The sequence below is a fragment of the Podarcis gaigeae genome (genome assembly GCF_964106915.1).
Source record: "Podarcis gaigeae genome assembly, chromosome: 12".
Classification (NCBI taxonomy): Eukaryota; Metazoa; Chordata; class Lepidosauria; order Squamata; family Lacertidae; genus Podarcis; species Podarcis gaigeae.
Window position 1 is genome coordinate 25,526,143 of NC_139688.1, and position 18,511 is coordinate 25,544,653.

Sequence of the window (18,511 nt, forward strand, 5' to 3'; positions counted from 1 at the left end):
TGTTGGAAAAAGTGTGATAGGCTGCTCTGCAGGCAAGGGGTAGCATAACTGGGCTCCTGAGCCCCACTGGGTGACACAGAAAGAATGTAGTTGGTCAAGGGAGAGGTGGACCCCAAAAGGTTGAAAACCTCTCTGCTAGTCTATGCCCATATTGTTCCTTCTTAGGGTAAAAAGGGCCAGTCGTAACCGACTCTGGGGTTTCGCGCCCATCTCGAAGACACTTCCGGGTCACGTGGCCAGTGTGACAAGGCTGCTCTGGCAAGCCTGCACCAGCGCAGCGCACGGAAATGTCGTTTACCTTCCCGCTATAAAGCAGTACCTATTTATCTACTTGCACTTAAGGGTGCTTTCGAACTGCTAGGTGGGCAGGAGCTAGGACCAAAGACGGGAGCTCACCCCGCCGCGGGGATTCGAACTGCCGACCATGCGATCGGCAAGTCCTAGGCACTGAGGTTTTACTCACAGCGCCACCGCGTCCCTTCTTAGGGTATTTAAGCTTAATATGACTTGTCTTTTAGCTAGCTTAATGACAGCATCTGTCTAAGGCTATGTACTGTTTTTAGAGCAATGGTATTTAGAAAGTTAAAAAAAATCATTGATGTATTTTTTTAAAATGATGTTTATCAGCTCTGCAGTTATTACAGAGATTGTATGTGCTGTTTTTGATTTTGAGAACAAAAGCGGCTGAGATTTTTTCACAATGTACTAACGGTGTGTGTTTGCCTCCAAGGGTAAACATGAGATTCTCAAATAAATTTGTGTTATCAGAATAGCATTTAAAAATACACCAAAATGGTTTTGGGCAGGAATATTACAAAGTCCAAAGGGTAAAACATGAACCTCTTTGCCTTTAGGACATGGTGTACTTGAACAATGCTTGGTAAACTACTGATAGGATTTCCTTCTATGGAAGATTTGGGGGTTGGGATGTTGTTAGACAACAGTTTTGCAAGGTCTTGGTGCTTGTGTTTGGCAGAAGTTGTAAATGCTTGGCAGATGAAGTTCATTTTTGGGATATTTTGTTTTTTAAATAAGTGTTGCTGCCCAAATTGAATGAATTGCTTGCTTTTTACAAAATACAAATGTTGCAAAAACTAAAGCTGCACTTTTTGATTGGGGTGTGGAGCAGGTTTGGTGCAGACTAAGCATAGCATAAGACAGGATTGCAGAAGCAGCCTGCTCCACTTGTATCTGCAGCAAAAGCCTCCATAATAAGACGAGGAAGTGTGGTAGAGCCTTTTTGTTGAGCTACCCGCTTACCCCATAAATCACTGAGGCTGTTGCTTTTGACAGAGCAAGGATCACTGCCAGGTCTGCTTCTTCCCTACCTAGACCTGTCCCAGTGTTTTCTTGGAGTAGCTACCACCCCCAGACCTTTGCTGCTTCTTTCTCTATCTCAATTATCAGTTTAGGATTGGGAAGAAATAATTATACTTTCCCTCTTTGCCCATCGTAATGCTTATAACAACTACTGAAATTTGGCAGTGGGAATAGAGAAAAGGAGGGGGAAGGGGAAGGAATTGGAAGAAAAGGAGCAGCTAACCATTCAACTCATGAGAACTGTTTGATTGAAAAAAATCCAAAGCGCTCTAATTTGAGTGACCCTAGGCCTAAAATTGAAATAGCAGTACTGTTTATGTGTGGGTGTGTGCACTGCTTTGTGAGATATGTAATCATTGCTTTCTTTATTGTTTTGTATAATCCAGGAAGTCCCTTTATGCACTGTTTCTGGTGCTGAAAACATACAGTAACTCAGTGTCACACCATAGCTTGCACTAATAACAATCTAGATCATGGGTAGGCAAACTAAGGCCCGGGGGCTGGATGCGGCCCAATCGCCTTCTAAATCTGGCCCGCGGACGGTCCGGGAATCAGCGTGTTTTTACATGAGTAGAATGTGTCCTTTTATTTAAAATGCATCTCTGGGTTATTTGTGGGGCCTGCCTGGTGTTTCTACATGAGTAGAATGTGTGCTTTTATTTAAAATGCATCTCTGAGTTATTTGTGGGGCATAGGAATTTGTAGATAGATAGAGAGAGAGAGTCCGGCCCCCCACAAGGTCTGAGGGACAGTGGACTGGCCCCCTGCTGAAAGTTTGCTGACCCCTGATCTAGATGGCAAGCCATGCTTTAGAACTGCTTATCCACTCAGCACACTAGTCTGTACATGCATTCAGCCCTGATGGTAGAGAAACAGCCACAATTATGGTTGGTCGATTGATACTGTGCCAAGCAATGTTTCTGCAAAGTTATTTCAAATTATGATTTGTGATTTTTGTTTGTCACTATATTTATCAACTAGGACATGATTTAAAACTGTAATAGAGCTTTCTTAACTATTGTTTGCTGTTGTGTCTGAAGTGAACCATTTTGGCCTTTCACTTACTGCAACATCTTTTACTACTACTATGGCTTGGTCCTACTGTTCACTAGGGTTGATTATTAATTACCAATTTCTATTAGCACTAAAACAAACAAACATATGCCTCACTTTCCTAGATGTTTCATTTATGAAGATGACATTCTGCATTTCATTGCTTGTGTTTATTGCTTTTCATCATTTTTCCAGTGATGTATTTAATCTTGTGGAATTCTCTCTTAAGGATTTAGCTCTCGTTGCTCCTGAAGCTCCCTCAGAACAAGCCAGACGAGTCTTTCAAACGTATGACCCTGAAGGTAAGATATGTAGTATGATCCTATGTATGCTTACTTGTAACCAAATGCAAATGAGTTCACTCTTAAATGTTAAGGTGCCAAATTAGGACCATCGGATGATTTAAAGTAGGCATAAAATAGAGAACTTTTTGCTCTTAGTGACCAAGAGAAGAGTATGCATTGTGGCATGATGATAGAAAAAAGCACTCTCTGACAAGTTCACAATATGTTTTCAAATGACAGTAAAAATAATGCTTTAAAAGCATTCAGATACAATCAGTTATCCCTTTTACTCCACAGAGAATATAAATTGCATGAGTTATATTCACGCTTTCTCATTTCTTATGGTGTTTGGCACTGGTATAGCTTGGCTCATTAAATGAAACTTTGCATTGTTTGATATGCTCTCTTGCAGGAATGCAGTTCTCTCATTCTAAAAGTAAATGCATTGCTATGCTTGGTTAAAATTGCAACTGCAAGTTACAATGCCCTGAAAATCATTAGAAATTGCATTTTCAAAGTCTGCTTTTTCATATCTATATTTAGAGAGATGCACATTACTTTCCATTTCAGAAGAGGCAGTATTAATTAGCCCATATAAATATTTTTAATTTTGGACACTTGCTAGTTCATGCTAATGACATTTCCTTATTTTTTCAGATAATGGTTTTATACCAGACAGTCTTCTAGAAGATGTAATGAAGGCTTTGGACCTTGTATCAGATCCTGAATAGTAAGCGCAAATTGGCAGCTGTTTTAGAACACTGTTTAGAAAACCTTTGCCAGGATGAAATTCCACCTAAATGGTTGTTGTTTTTTGCTACAGCGCACACAACTAATTCAATACGTATCAGCTGTACTTGTAAGGAGCAAGGTGCTTACATACAAATTCAAGGCTAGTTTTAGAGAGAGAGATTTTCATTCACATGAATGGAGAAATGCTTGGTTATTTCCTTCTCAGCATGAATGTAACATTGTATCAAAGATAAATGTAAAATGTACTATGTAAATACAGCGTTCTTTCCTCAGTCTATTTTAGTGCAGGGATGGGGAACTTGCAGCCCTCTGTGCTGTTGGACTCTCACTGGCCTCAGCCATAATGGTCAGTTGTTAGTGATGACAGGAGCTGTAGTCTAGCAACATCTAGAGGGCTACAAATCCCCCATCTCTACATGCTGAATTCTGTTCATCGTGGCCTGTCAAATAGATAAAACAAGGGTGGGTCTTCTCAGGACAGTTAGAAAGACGATGTGTGTGTTAATGCTCAAGACTTATCCTCACTCTCTTCTGCTGCTACAAAATCCAAGGAATTAAGACAGTGTACTTTTTCTGAAAGCTTTACCTAATAAGGCGTAGTGTGTCAATTGTTGTTGCTACATTGATTTTAAATAAGATTACTTTGGTTTAAAAATAACTCTTTTATTTGGCAACCAAATGCCATTCTTTTGCAATTGCTATTAGGATTCTAAATACAACAGCCTGATTGTTTTTGGCATTTAAAAGTGTTGTAGAACCATAGAGCTTAGTCATGCAAGAATATGAATGCACCACACTGATATTTTTGTGTTGTTCATCTTATCTTAGTGTAAATCTCATGAAAACGAAATTAGATCCAGAAGGACTAGGAATCATATTACTAGGTCCCTTTCTTCAAGAATTTTTCCCTGAACAGGTAATGTAACCCCTTCTTTCTATTCTTGCAATAGGGCATTTTTAAACAAATGGGGGTCAGTGATGCATTCACCTTTCTGTAGTTAATATACATTATGGCTGCATTTGGATGATCGTATCTTGGCTTAATAAGTCAAGCTAGGAATGTTCCATATATCCATGCATGCAGCCTCTTCATGCAGCTGCTTCAGTCCTCCCTTCATAAGCCAGCAAAGAAGCCAGGAACTCTCCCATTAACTATAGTTTCTTGTTTCATTCAAAGTGGAGAAAGGGAACAAATACCTTCAATGATATTAACCTATGACTTGAAAGTAACTGTCTTGTGTGTTCTCTTAGGAGTCCAAGGTTCAAGAATCATTCACTGTATACCACTACAATGGATTGAAGCAATCTAATTACAATGAAAAGGTATGGCAGCAGTGACTTCTCATACACCTAATTAGGCAGCTGCATGTTATAGCAGATATCCCATGGAAATAAGTTGGGTTCAGCCTATTTCTAAGTGGACAGTCCACAGTGTGATAAAACCACCACTTTCCATTTGGCTGGTGACACATGTTCTTAGAAAAAAAAGAACAAATAGAAAACTACGGAAATGCAAATGATTACGGAGGCATTTGGAAATGTCAGCGTTTTGTCACCAGTTCTCTCCACCAAATAAGCGAATTTAGAATTATCATGAAATTTTTAATAACTGTGCTTCAAAATGTCAAGAAAAGAGTTGGGGGAGAGTACTAGGCAGTTGTTGCACTAACCACTAAAACAATTTTCCAGCTTTATTTAAAACATAAATTATTACGGAACTAGCTTTTATTTTATGGAATAATCTGTTTTTTGTCCATCGCTGTAGGGTTTTCTCTCCCATTTCAGTTTAGGTGCCTAGAGATATGGTTCCCAACCCATCTTATATTGTAAACTATGTAGTGTTCCCTGTGTGGGCGCACTGAGTGAAAAAACAGGCCCAGGGAGATTTCTGCAGATTTAGGTGGATCCCTGAGATTTGCACAACTGTGTTGGTTTTTTTTAAAAGACTCCCCACCTGCTCGTTCCAAAATTAATGGAGGTGGAGAATTCCACGTGCTGCCTCTGCATGTTGGCAGCAGAGCAAGCTCAGTCAGACGCAAGGGCTAAGAGTTTATGTGTCTCTTCCTTCCCTACAGCCTGTCCTCAAGGCCCCATGTTCCGTCACCCCAGAAGAGACTAACAAACTTAAGACCAAGCTGCTTCTAGAGTCCCTCTTATATCTTTTCTTCATGTATGCTTCTGGTTAATAGTGAACATGTAGTATGGCACAAAAACATAAGAGTTCTATGAGTGTTTCATTTCATCTTGTTAATAAGGTGCAGAAGATTTAAATTGATTTGAACCTTTGCTCTCAAAGTGATCTTTTAAAAATAGAATGGCTTGGTTTTGGTCTTTAAAATAACATGGTATTTCTTTGGAACAGGAGATTAAATAAGATAATTACATTTTCATAGGTCATGTACGTCGAAGGCACAGCAGTGATTATGGGCTTTGAAGACCCAATGCTACAAACTGATGATACTCCAGTCAAGCGCTGTTTGCAGACTAAATGGCCATACATAGAACTACTCTGGACCACAGATCGATCCCCTTCGTTAAATTGATGCTAAGAAAAGACCATGTACTTATAAATATCCAACATTTTGAATGAGGGTTGGGTAGGCAGCTGCCTTTATTTAAAAAAAACACACAAGCAAACTATACTTTTGATTGCGTGGCTATACACTGGTGTCACCGAGAAACTGTAAATAAACACTTTTCAGTGTTGATTAGACTATTTAATTTTTTTAACAATTGGATTGATTTCTATTATACCAACTAGTTCCTCTTTGGCCATTGTAGTACAGTTATTGTGAGTTCTCACCCAGAAGCCTCCTTGTTCAGCCCAAAAATAACCTGGGAAATGGTCTAGTAGTGCAGTATCTGCATATTAGATGAAATTGGTCTTAAACCTCATCATAGTATTCACCCGTTTACACATTTGTTTGGCCATATGTTTTATTTGGATCATTCTGCCTTAGGGCACAACCCATCGGGAAATTTCCATACATGCACCCCACTTAAAAGGATGGATGAGAGCTGTGCAAGAGCATGGTAGCTTTTACCCAGTTCTCAGGGCTTATTCAAGGCAGCTGTTGGGTGGGTTTTGGCATACACTGCAGTATCACAACTTTGGGACTAGATTGGCATTTGCACTGAATATGTATAGATGAGTTAAATTTCTGCTGCTGTCTTCTAGAAATCTTAAGACTCATCTACATGGCTTTGCACAAACAGCAAAAAAAAATGATGTGGGGTATTTTTTGTTTTTAAAATGGCTAATTATAAATGATTAATGCTATTTATTGGCAGTTGTATTGTTCCCAGAATTTACATATTTGGCACACTGAAAGTCAAAGCAAGATTTAAGAAGAATAGAATAATAATAATAATAATATTTGATATTGTATAAAGGAAATATAAAAAAGCCTTAACAGCAGAGAGAATTTGTGCTGCGATTTTTGAAGCTGTTCATGTTATTATTGCCAAATACCTCTTCTCAACATGTCCTAACAAAAAACATAAGCCAGCACTATTGTATGTGTTACATGCATGAAAACATCTGTTATTCAAGTAGTATAGTCCATTATTTATTCTCTAGCAGGGCTTAATAAAAATCTACCCAAATAGTGAACTAGTGATTTTTGCCTCCTTGCCTACCCAATTTGGTCACATTCATTTGTTATTTTTTAATGTCATAGAGTAACTCTATGGCTATTGAGTAATGGTATATTATACAGTGGTACCTCAGGTTAAGTACTTAATTCGTTCCAGAGGTCCGTTCTTAACCTGAAACTGTTCTTAACCTGAAGCACCACTTTAGCTAATGGGGCCTCCTGCTGCTGCGCTGCCAGAGCACGATTTCTATTGTCATCCTGAAGCAAAGTTCTTAACCCAAGGTACTATTTCTGGGTTAGCGGAGTCTGTAACCTGAAGCGTATGTAACCCGAGGTACCACTGTACTTAAGTCATACTTAAGGCTACCCTGTTTTTCAGAACGTTAAGGAAAGGTGTTGTGTGGCCTTTAGAGTGATACATTGTGCCCATTGATATTCTCATCTCCTCCCACTTCCACCTGAAGTTCCTGTGTTTCAAGTCTTCTCTGTTCACTTCAGTGGTAGAGGCAGCGTCACATGCATGGAGCTCTTCACGTAAATTCCTTGGCCCAAGTGTCACTGATGTTGCACAGAATTTTTATTTTAAAACGCACACACTTCAGGCATATTCTAATGAATTTGGGAGTAAACAATCTTCTTGTTTTTCCTTTCAATAAATGGGCTACTTTGCCCTAGCAAAAATATTCAGACATCTATTGCTATAATGCAACCTGGTTCACTATTCTTAACCTCTCCTCAGTCCTTGCTTTAGTCCACCAGAAGAGGCAGAAATGTGCATCTTCTCAAATGCAAAACCTTCTTGCCCATCTGTGCAGCTATTCTGTAGAAATAAGTGCTATTAAAAGGAGCCTTTCGTTGACCAGGAACTGTACTACAAATAGTATTTTTTCAAAAGGCCAGAACTGTTTGAAAAGGTGAGATGGTAACTTGCAGATTTAAAAAAAAAAATCAATGTTGCTGTACTCTGGCAAATACAAAATAACTATTAGAAGCATGTGTTATACTAATAGTCTCAGCTGCTCTTGGCTTGCAGTTATTTTCTCCAAAAAGAACAGTTGGAGATGGCTAGAAACGCTTGGACTGCAGGAGAAAAGGCATATTACTGAAGGTTACAAATGCACACAAACGTACTATTATGCAGGAGTCATATGTCTAGGAAGGTCTAGCATGTGCTTTAGTAGCAGTAAAATGCTGTTGAAACCAAGTTGTTCCAGTTTGTTATTGGAGGTTTGTAACCCGCACCCCTGTCTCATGATCATGTAACTGGCACTGTAGTCTGTGGCTCTGTTTTATAATATCCAGAGCACATCATTTTCCTTGCAGAAATTTGTCTTGGGTACTTATCAGTACCATTAACCTAATTGTGCTATTTTGTATTATGTTTGACAATGTCTGCAATTTGCTGCCAAATATCTAACAAAACTCAACCCCCTGTTTTAACACTGTGTCATTTGCATTCCTCAGTAGCACCCGTGGAAAAATGAAGCAGCAGGCCCAGAACTGATATGTAGAGTTTCATTGTCAAATCCCAGCAGAGAATGTGTTTCTGGAGAGAGAGAATCAAGTGCAGTTGAACTCTGTTTTCCCCGATAAAGCTGGGTTGACTGCAGAGAGATCAGGCACTTGAAGCAACCTTAGCCTATGAAGCAAAGGGGTATTGAAGAGCACAAATGCTATCTTGTTTGTGTTTTAAGATGGCCCCATATTTTTCATGTTGACTTTGAGGGGAAGATGGCGAGAGAGAGCCCTGGGATTTTGGTTTGGATTTGTTTGTTCTTCTGGGTGGGCAAGGGCCCTGTAAAATAAACTCAGGCCCTCTGTGGGAAAAGTGTTTTTGGCTTGATCTGAGTTTCCTTTGGAAACACCCCCCCCCCTTCAGAGACCCTACCCCTGTTCTGGGAGATAACGATTTTTGTTAGGGTAATTATATTGGGCAGGGGGTGACATTGTTTCTTTCCCTGCTTTATTTCAATGCACTCACTACCCTGGAGCAACAGAGGTTCAAGGTCAGCTGTCTCTCCATATTTCACAGTTACTGGCTTACTTTTCCTCAAGAGATAGACTAAAGGAGAGAGGTAACAACTTCCTTCTGTTACAGGATACTGCTGCTGCTGCTGCTGCTTTTGTTCTTATTCTCATTTTTTTTATGCTCCCTTCCAGAACCAGAAATAATTGCAAAACTTACTGATGTGTCAGAATGACTGTCTCAAACAGGGAACCAAAGGTCCATACCCTTCCTCTGCTGGCAGTAGGGTAGTTACTTATGCACCACAAAAATAACATAGGTTTGCATAATACATTGCATGTGCTAATTTGTGTCTATTGCTGCCGATTTAAGGATAATTGCTATAGTTCAAAAAGAAAGACGATAGAGGCAGTGACCATTTTGCCTGGGTGTTCCGTTCCTGGCCCCCGTGTGCATCTACAGAACCCACATTAGCCTGCTCTGCCCCCATTCTGCCCTCTTCCAAGTCAAAAAGGACCTGCCCATCAGTGGTTACACATCAGTTAAAAAGGTAAAGGGACCCCTAACCATTAGGTCCAGTCGTGGCTGACTGGGGTTGCGGCGCTCATCTCGCTTTATTGGCTGAGGGAGCCGGCGTACAGCTTCCATGTCATGTGGTCAGCATGACTAAGCCGCTTCTGGCGAACCAGAGCAGTGCACGGAAACACCGTTTACCTTCCTGCCGGAGTGGTACCTATTTATCTACTTGCACTTTTATGTGCTTTCGAACTGCTAGGTTGGCAGCAGCAACAACCGAGCAACGGGAGCTCACCCCGTCATGGGGATTTGATCGGCAAGTCCTAGGCTCTGTGGTTTAACCCACAGCACCACCCACGTCCCACACATCAGTTGGATGGATGCAAAATGGTTGCCGCCTCTACGTCTTGCCTTGGTTGGGGAAACAGTAACCCCTGTGGCCCATTATGGCCATTGATGTGAAAAATCGTCCCCACCCCTGTCTTACAGTTCACTATTAGCTACAACTCTGTCAAACCATATTCACCTATTTGAAGTACAGTGGTACCTCAGGTCAAGTACTTAATTCATTCCGGAGGTCCGTACTTAACCTGAAACTGTTCTTAACCTGAAGCACCACTTTAGTTAATGGAGCCTCCCGCTGCTGCCGTGCTGCTGGAGCACAATTTGTTCTCATCCTGAAGCAAAGTTCTTAACCCGAGGTAATATTTCTGGGTTAGCAGAGTCTGTAACCTGAAGCGTATGTAACCCAAGGTACCACTGTACCAGAAATAAAGATTTAATAAAATTTCTCAACTAAAATTTTCTTTTTTATCAGATTATTTCATCCTGCTTTTTAAAATTTCAGCCAATTTTATTCCTTTTTAAGAAAACAACCAGATGTTGGGAAATAAATTAATTGTAATATAGATGATGTGATTGTTTTGTCATAGATATGCTGAAAGAGGGCCAAATGTTTCCCTCCCCCCTCTTGAGTTTGAGAGGCCTCCGTGGCTCCATTCCCACCGCTATGGGAAGTTGATGTGTTCATTTCACCCTTAAAAATCTGCACAACAGCTCTGGTTACATCTCACTTAACACTGCAGCTGATAGGAGCGTCTCAAAAGTCAAATAGCATGAGGCAGGGCAAGCTGGTGATGACAGCTTAAGGCGCTGCACTTAACCTTGGAAATAAATTTTGCTCTTTGCTTGCAGTGGTTGGATGTGGCCAAGTAATTCTGCCTGTCGCTCTCATATGCATTCACACCACTGCTATATGTATAAATGCACCCTACACTGTCTCTGACTTTGTTTTAAATGCCTTCTTTCAGAATGTTCAGAACTAACTCTTCCATCTCTCTCCTTCCACGGCTTTTTGTTTGTCCTGCCAAAAGCTACAAGATAAGCTGGTTTTAGAGAAGTACCCAGATGTGTGTGAGGAAGAGCGGTTTTCTCATGCCAGAAAAAAAACACACGAGACAATTTGGCTCCATCACGGTGTATCTCTCTCCCCCTTCCCTTTGTTTTAGTGAAAACTACAATACAGGCAAGTCCTGCCTATATTAACAACACTGATAAACAGAACTCAGGAAAGAGAGAGAAAGTTGTCAATAGTTTGCCTTAACCAGGGATAGGGAAGCAGTCATCCAGATGTTTTCAGACTACAACTTCCATCATCCCAGACCATCGGCCATGCTGGCTGGGTCTGATGGGGGTTGGAGTCTGGCAACATCTGGATGCACAGGCGTATCAATAAAACCAATACAAATCTGATGTTCTGCCCTCCTCCCAACAAAAGTATGCTCTCCTAAGAAAAAATCCTGAAAGGTCACTGGTTCCCCTCCTAACCCTGAATGCTGAGAAATATGGCCACAGATAAGCATTTTCTGAGGATTTTTGCCATTCCTCATTCTTCCTTCTGGCAAAAGAATACTCAGCTTGACTTTTGGGGGGAAGTCAGAAGCACAGCCTTCTTGGTTTGTTGAAAAGCAAGAAGTCCTGGAAGAGCGGGTGGGAGGAATCATGGTGGGGTGAAGAAAAAGCAGCAGCAGCAGCAGCTTGGGGCATTTTTGAGAGTATTATGGCATGAGGCAGGGATCAGCAAGGTTTATCTTGCCTGGGCCAGATCAGTCCCGCGGAGATCCCTCTGTGTGTGTGCATGTTCATGGTTTCCGGTGTCTGCGCATGCGATCTCCGGCGGCACGGAAGTGAGTCCCTGCGCTGTGCCGGTTTAGCGCAGCACATGAGCAGGCAGCTCGGTTTGGGGGTGGCTTGTGAGCCAGTCAAACAACCTCCTTAGGTTGCTGACCCCTGGCATAAGTTTTTGTGGAGCATAGTCCGCTTCATCAGATGGATGAAGAACTGCCTCAGTAGCCAATATGGTTGGACGCGGGACCTGGGAAACCAGGGTTCAAATCCCCCCTCCCCATGAAGTTCACTGGGTGACCTTGGCCCAGTCTAACCTACTTCACAGGGTGGTTGTTTGGGAGGATGAGAACGAGGGAGGCCACCTCCAGCTCCTTGGAGAAAAACGCCGAGGCTGTAAGTGCAATAACTGTATCTGAGGGTAGACGGGAAGAAGAAACGGAGCGCGGAGGAGTCAAGTGGCCCTGAAACGGCGCAAGTCCGTGACGACCCTCCGCGAAGTCGCAAGAGTGCCCAATGAAGGACCCTTCGCAAGAGCAGCGGCGTGCAGACGCCAGACCTTGTGGGCGTCGTAAAGTGACCTCAGTCGCTGGCTTCTGTGGGAAACGAGCTTTCTCCTCGTCAGAGAAGCTCCAGCCCGGACGCTCTTCTGGAAAGGCCATCAGCGGCGGCGGCGGCGGCGGCGTCCGCGTTTGGTGGGCTCGGCCCTGCAGCCTCCCCTCCCCGTCGCGGCCCGGACGCGGCCACCAGGGGGCGCCCACTCAGGCACTCCTCGCGCGCTGCCCCGACGGCCGGCGGCGGCGGCGGCGGGCTTTGCGCCTCCCTCGCCATGCCACCTCCTGGCAGGCGGGCGGGCGGGCGGCGCGCGCAGAGCGAGGCGCGGGGGCGGCGGCGGCCAGAGGTAGCCCGGCGAGGCTCCCAGCGGCGCCTTTCAAGCTCCTCGCTGCTGCTGCCGCCGCCGCCGCTTGGGACTCCTGAGGAGAGCGAGCAAGCGAGCGAGGGAGGGAGGAGCGGCTGCCGGGAGGATGTGGAGGCGGCGGCGGAGGCTGCTGCTGGTGCCGCTGCTGCCGCTGCTCGGGTCGTCGTCGTCGTCGGCGCCTTGGTGCGGGCGCTGCGCTGCGGGCGGCGGCGCGCTGCTCTCGCTGCTGCTGCTCCTGGCGCCGCTGGCCGGGACGCTGCGCGCCTTCAACCTGGACCAGGAGAAGCTCGCCGTCTACGGCGGCCCCGACGGCAGCTACTTCGGCTACGCGCTGGATTTTTACAGCCCTGCGCCCCACGCGTAAGTAGCGCCCGGCGCTTTTCTACATATATATATAGGGCTCAGCGGCTGCGGAGCCCTCGCCGCCCGTCCTCGCGAGCTGGTGGGAGTCGGTCGGCTGCCCTTGGGACGGACGGAGGACGTTGCCTTGTGCCGGATCAGGCCCACTGGTCCATCCAGCTCGGTGCGTTGACGGGCAGAGGCTCTCCGGGGTTTCAGGCAAGGGACTCTGCCCGACTCCTACCTGAGCCTGGGATTGAACCCGAGACCTTCTACATCCCAAGCAGATGCTCTGCCCCTGAGCCCGCGGCCAAGAGCAATGCGCGCACTCCTTCCTAGCGGTAGCCGTCCAGGCGCGGCTACTCGGAAGAAAGTCCAAAGAAGTACTTACTCCCAAGCCAGCGAAGGGATTGCAGCTGGCTTTCTCGAAAGTTAGCAGTTCCTCTGAGCCCAGCGAGACATACTTTCCAGTAGGCGTACATATAGGTTTACATAGGCAAGGCTACTTACCTGGGAGTAAGCCCATGAGTAGACATGCATGGGACGGTCTACTCATCATACAGCGAGAGATTGCAATGGGCTGGTGGGAAGTTCCACCGGTAGGTCTTCAGCGATCTGGACTAGAGAATCGAGTGGATCCTGTATCCTTCTTAGTCCAGATCGCAGAGTCCGGCATGATTTCAAGGCAGTTATGTTGACCGAAATGCAGCGTCTCTTGCTGTTTGATGCATGTAGACAGATCGTGAGGCATCCAGTATCCTTTTCCTCCAGAGCAGCGTCACAATGTGCAGGTCTACCGATCAGTGGGTTGATGTGAAAACGAATTTAAAGCATATCCCACCCCACTCCTTCAAAAGATTCTTGGGAATTGCAGTTGGTCAAGGATGCTGAGAGTTGTAGCTCTGTGAAGGGAAACTAAAGTTTCCAGGATTATTAGGGGGGGGGTTGCTTTAAATGCATGGTGCCCATACTGTACACAGCCATGGTGCTGAAATCAATGCAATTGTAGAAATCTAGATTTAAGTAGGAGTTTCTGTGAGGCTGCATCGGGGGCACATATAGGCTCAGTGGCACAGCCTGACAGTATCACTGGCAAGTCACTTGAGATGTACCCCCTGGGTTTAGACTGTGTATATTTCACAGAGCATCTGTGAAGCCCGTTAAGAACAAGTTGTGTGTGTGTGTTACAGTGAAATGCTTTCTGCGGCTTAAATAGAAACGCATTTTTCTGCTGATTCAGCCCTACTGAATTTGACAGGATTAAAGCCAATTACTTTGCCTTAACTGGGCAGGAAATCAAACTGCAATTGTCCAATTTAAGGTGCACAGCAGTTTTCTATTGATAGTAGTTCTGTGGACTCTTTCTTTAGACGTCAGTGGTGCTGCACTAAAACCTCTCTCTTGTAAGCTGTGGATTGTTGCCAGATTGAATAGACTGAGCTGATTGCTTTGATGAGACCAGGTGTGGCCATAGGCAGGCTTGCATGCCATCAGTCTACCCTGTACATGTAGTAGCAGAATGCATAGATCAAGCCTAGGCAAACTCAGTCCTCCAGATGTTTTGGGACTACAGCTCCCTAGCTAACAGGACCAGTAGTCAGGGATGATGGGAATTGTCATCTCAAAACATCTGGAGGGCCGAGTTTGCCTTTGCCTGGCATAGATTTACTCCACTGAAAAGCATGGTGCTTGAGATGTGTTCGGTTTACAGTGTTTGATCTGTGATGTCCCATTCACACATACATGTTGTGTTTGCAGTAGCCTAGTGGTGAATGTACACATATGAATGGCTCCTGGGTCTATCAGATATTTGGAGGGGATGTGGACCAGGGGCAGGAGAGAATCATCCCGATATTTGAGAAATGAATCCTTGGAATGTTGGCATCACATTGGAGATCTGCAAGGGGATTTGCTGGAGATCTGTGAGGGGATTTCCTGGAGCAGGGAAGATGCTGGTGTATGGCTTATTGGCCAGCTTTGGGGCCGCCGCCTATACTGAGCAAATGGAGCATAGTGTCTAAGAGCTATGAAAGCCCCTGGTTTGAGTCTTCCACCACCAACTCGCATGGTAGCCTTAGACAAAGCCATTCTTTCTCAGCCCTTAGTCCTCCTGTCTCCAAAATTGGGAGATAATAATACTGACTTACCTTAAAGCAGGGATGGGAAACCCGGATGTTGCTGGACTACAACTCCCATCATTCCTCACCATTGCCCATGGTGGTTAGGGCTGATGGAAGCTGATGGAGTCCAACAACATCAGTGGCAGGGTGGGGTCCCTCAAACCTGCTTCCTCTCTGCCTTCCGCATATGATGGTGGTGCTGACAGTAGTGACTGACGCCCCTAATGCACCAGCCTCCAATGGATGGTGGTGATGTGAGAGCCAGTTCATAGACTCACAGAATCATAGAATTGTAGAGCTGGAAGGGTCATCTTGTCCAACCCTTTGCAATGCAGGAATTGTTCACCCAATGTGGAGCTCGAACCCATGACCTTGAGATGAAGGGTCTCATACTGTACCGAATGAGCCCTTTGGCTTTCTTACTGAGATCAACAGAATTTGCCTGGTGAGGCCAAAAGTCTGTTTATGCAGCAATTTTCCCCAGATGGCTCACAAACAGTTCACAACCCCTAGTTGTTTGTTTGTTCCTAGCTTCTTACGATGAGTAGTACACTGCCTCTAAACATACATAGAGCTTGTTTGTAGCAATGTCACGACCACTGAGAGACCTATCTCTTGTGAATCCCTTTCATCTTTGCTTTGAAAGCTGTCTACTCTACTGGACCTCACAATGTAATGTGGCAATGAATTTTCCTTAAGTTGAGAACATAAGAAGAGCCCTGCTGGATCAGGCCAAAGGCCTGTTTAGCCCAACATCCTGTGTCCCACAGAGATAAGCCAAATGCTTCTGTGAAACCCACCAGCAGGGCATGGGGGCATGTTAATGTTGAGCTTGCTGGAGAAGTCCTGTAACCCTATTTAGATGTTCAAAGAATAAGGCAGAAGGCGGAATGCATGGCGTAGCTTCTCAGGTGGCATGTATGTTGGATTAGCATCCCCTCAATACCTTCATCCAAGTCATTTACAAAGATGGTGAACAACAATGGGCCTAGGATAGAACCCTGCAGCACTTTTTTTCAATGATGATTAGGAACTGTTTGTGAGCACTCTTTGGATTTGGTTACCAGCTTCTCCACAATAATATCATGGAGGACTTTGTCGAAAGCCTTACTGAAATCAAGACACGCTATGTCTACAGTATTCCCTTATCCACCAAGCTTGTAACTCAAAAAAGAACGAAATGAGATTCATCTGGTATGACTTGTTTTTGAAAAACCCATGCTGGGTCTTAGTAATCACAGCACCCTTTTCTAAGTGCTCACCAACCAACTGTTTAATTACCTATTCCAAAAAGTGCTTGACCATTATTTATTCTTGTTGAATGCTTATAAGTTGTTGTTGTTTTTTAATTAGCTATTGAACTAGCCTTCAGCAAACAGCCATGTTTCAATGAAACGGCTGACCTTTGCTATTTCATCCTTGTTCATGAATGCCTATGGATGTTTTGCAGAGTAAGTGTCCTAGTTGGAGCTCCTAAGGCCAACACTACCCAGCCAGACATCGTGGAAGGAGGAGCAGTCTACCATTGCCCTTGGCCAGCTGCTGACTGTAAACAGATCCCATTTGATAATACAAGTAAGTGAACTGGTTCTGTGTCAACATCAGTATGGAAACATGCAGTTGAACCCAAGTTCTGATGAAGCTGTGCCCACTCCCTGTGGCATTCCCTCCAATGGTGGTCATTTGCCTGACCTAACTCTCTGCAACTTTGCCACTCTTGGGTGTTTGTATGTATGTGCTTTGTGAAGAAGGATTCCATGGGGTTCCCCAAAGAGAGAGCAGTGCTATGCCCTCCAGTGCTTCTACCTAGGCCACATTCATACTATACATTTAAAGCACCATGACACTACTTTGAACATGGCTTCCTCCTTCTGGGAGCTATAGCTTGTTAAGGGTGTTGAGAGTTTATTCCCCCCTCCCAGAGCTACAATTCCCAGAGTTCCCTGTGAAGGATTGATTGTTCAACCACTCTGGAAATTGTAACTCTGGGGAATAAAGGTCTCCTAACAACTCGTAGCAGAGGAGCTATCCCACCCATGAGGCAAGGTAAGGCAACTTGCCTCAGGTGGCAGGATCTACAGGGCCACCAGATCAAGTCTCCAAGAAATGAATTGCCTGCTGCTGCCGTGGTGGCAACAATGGCTGTTGGAGGCCACAATGGCTGTTGGAGGCCTCCTTGGAGGCCACATCTGACACTACCTCAGTAGCGCCCCCACTCCATGCCACCTCTACAGCAGCCTTCTGGCAAATAGGAGGCACTGCTTGTCTCCTACCACCCTTGTTCCTGAAGTAGCTCATTATTCCCATCCCGTTCCCGATATAGATCTTCACTCACCCCTTTTTTGCTATGGCAGGGGACATAGAGCGTTCTGTGATATGTCTCAGGTGCCAACATGTATTGGTCCAGCCCTGCTCAGCGCCCTTGGCAAACTACAGTTCCCAGAATTCTTTGGGGGAAGTCAGAAGTCTTTAAAGTTGCACCATGGTGTTGTGAATGTGGTCTTAGGCTCTCCATCTTCACTAACTTTCCTGGGTGTCCTGAACCTTCCCCCACCCCGGATGTTTTCATGCAATGTGATTTACACTGGAGTCCTTGTTTTTGTTTCCTATTTCTTTTTTAAGAGAACCGGCCTTGAGTTTTACATAGTGAGCTCCTTGTTCAGTGTTCCCCTCTGAAGCTGAAATCTGTGTGCACTCAGTGTTTAGCACCCAGTCTTTTGCATCTCCATATGCGTGGATATGTCTGGTTGGGTGGAGCGAAAAGGTACCCTTGCGCTGCATGCTTATTTAATTCTTTTCAGAGGGGAGAACTTTCAGGATAATGGAGGCTGGGTGGAAACCAGTGTAGGCATCATATGGATGGATTGCATCCACTTCAAACCCCTCCCCCACCCCCTCCAACAGATGGTTCCTATTTAATTAAAGGGAAAACACATTTGAGTCAATTCGGGCTGTTTATGTTTGCTGTTGTTTTCCCTTTATGGCCCTTGAAAACCATTTAGTGCTAGTGTCTTCTGAAACATTACAACTGAAAGGTTTTAATTTAGTAAGGTTTTAATTTAGTCAGATCTGATCTTTAGAAGGGATGGGGGCTATGATTCATGGAACTTACTTTAACTTTACTGGTGCTTTCTTGAGAACATGGGTACACCCAGCCCCCTTTCTGCAAACATCTATTTCAAAACTTCCCTGAGAGGGAGGCAAAATTAGTAAGGTGATACCTTTGGACACTCCAGTGTCTTCTGGGGGAGGTCTCCTTCAGACTCATGTAAGTGAGGCTGGAAGTGAAACTCAGCTCAACAAGCAAAATTTAGATAGGTATAAACATGTCCTGCCTGAGCACATGAAATAGGTGTGGGACAATAGAAAAATAAATCTTAAGGACACAGTCCTTTGTAATGACTCAGTTACAAAGAAACAATGGTGTTCCCACCCCACAATAGCTTTAAGAATCCCCGTGTAGCTATACAGTTCCCAGACTTTTAAGTGTGTTGTCAAAGTTCTATTTGACAACCAAACAA

The 18,511-nt window shown here is 44.4% G+C and overlaps 2 protein-coding genes across 4 annotated transcripts in view; both read left to right on the forward strand.

Annotated features, from left to right (window-relative positions):
• MINDY3 (MINDY lysine 48 deubiquitinase 3) overlaps window positions 1–7,023 on the forward strand; it is a 38,015-nt gene extending 30,992 nt beyond the window's left edge. The window contains exons 12-16 of the mRNA XM_083705061.1: window positions 2,603–2,675; window positions 3,315–3,387; window positions 4,239–4,326; window positions 4,662–4,733; window positions 5,804–7,023. Coding sequence (XP_083561187.1) covers window positions 2,603–2,675; window positions 3,315–3,387; window positions 4,239–4,326; window positions 4,662–4,733; window positions 5,804–5,953 — 456 coding nt within the window. The 3' untranslated portion in view covers window positions 5,954–7,023. The remainder of the gene's footprint in view (window positions 1–2,602; window positions 2,676–3,314; window positions 3,388–4,238; window positions 4,327–4,661; window positions 4,734–5,803) is intronic.
• A 5,363-nt stretch (window positions 7,024–12,386) lies between these two features.
• Window positions 12,387–18,511, forward strand: part of ITGA8 (integrin subunit alpha 8) — a 116,384-nt gene continuing 110,259 nt past the window's right edge. The window contains exons 1-2 of one of the 3 annotated variants that reach the window (XM_083704684.1): window positions 12,387–12,891; window positions 16,441–16,565. In XM_083704684.1, coding sequence (XP_083560810.1) covers window positions 12,638–12,891; window positions 16,441–16,565 — 379 coding nt within the window. In that variant the 5' untranslated portion in view covers window positions 12,387–12,637. The remainder of the gene's footprint in view (window positions 12,892–16,440; window positions 16,566–18,511) is intronic. The other 2 variants (XM_083704685.1, XM_083704686.1) reach the window with 2 other exon arrangements.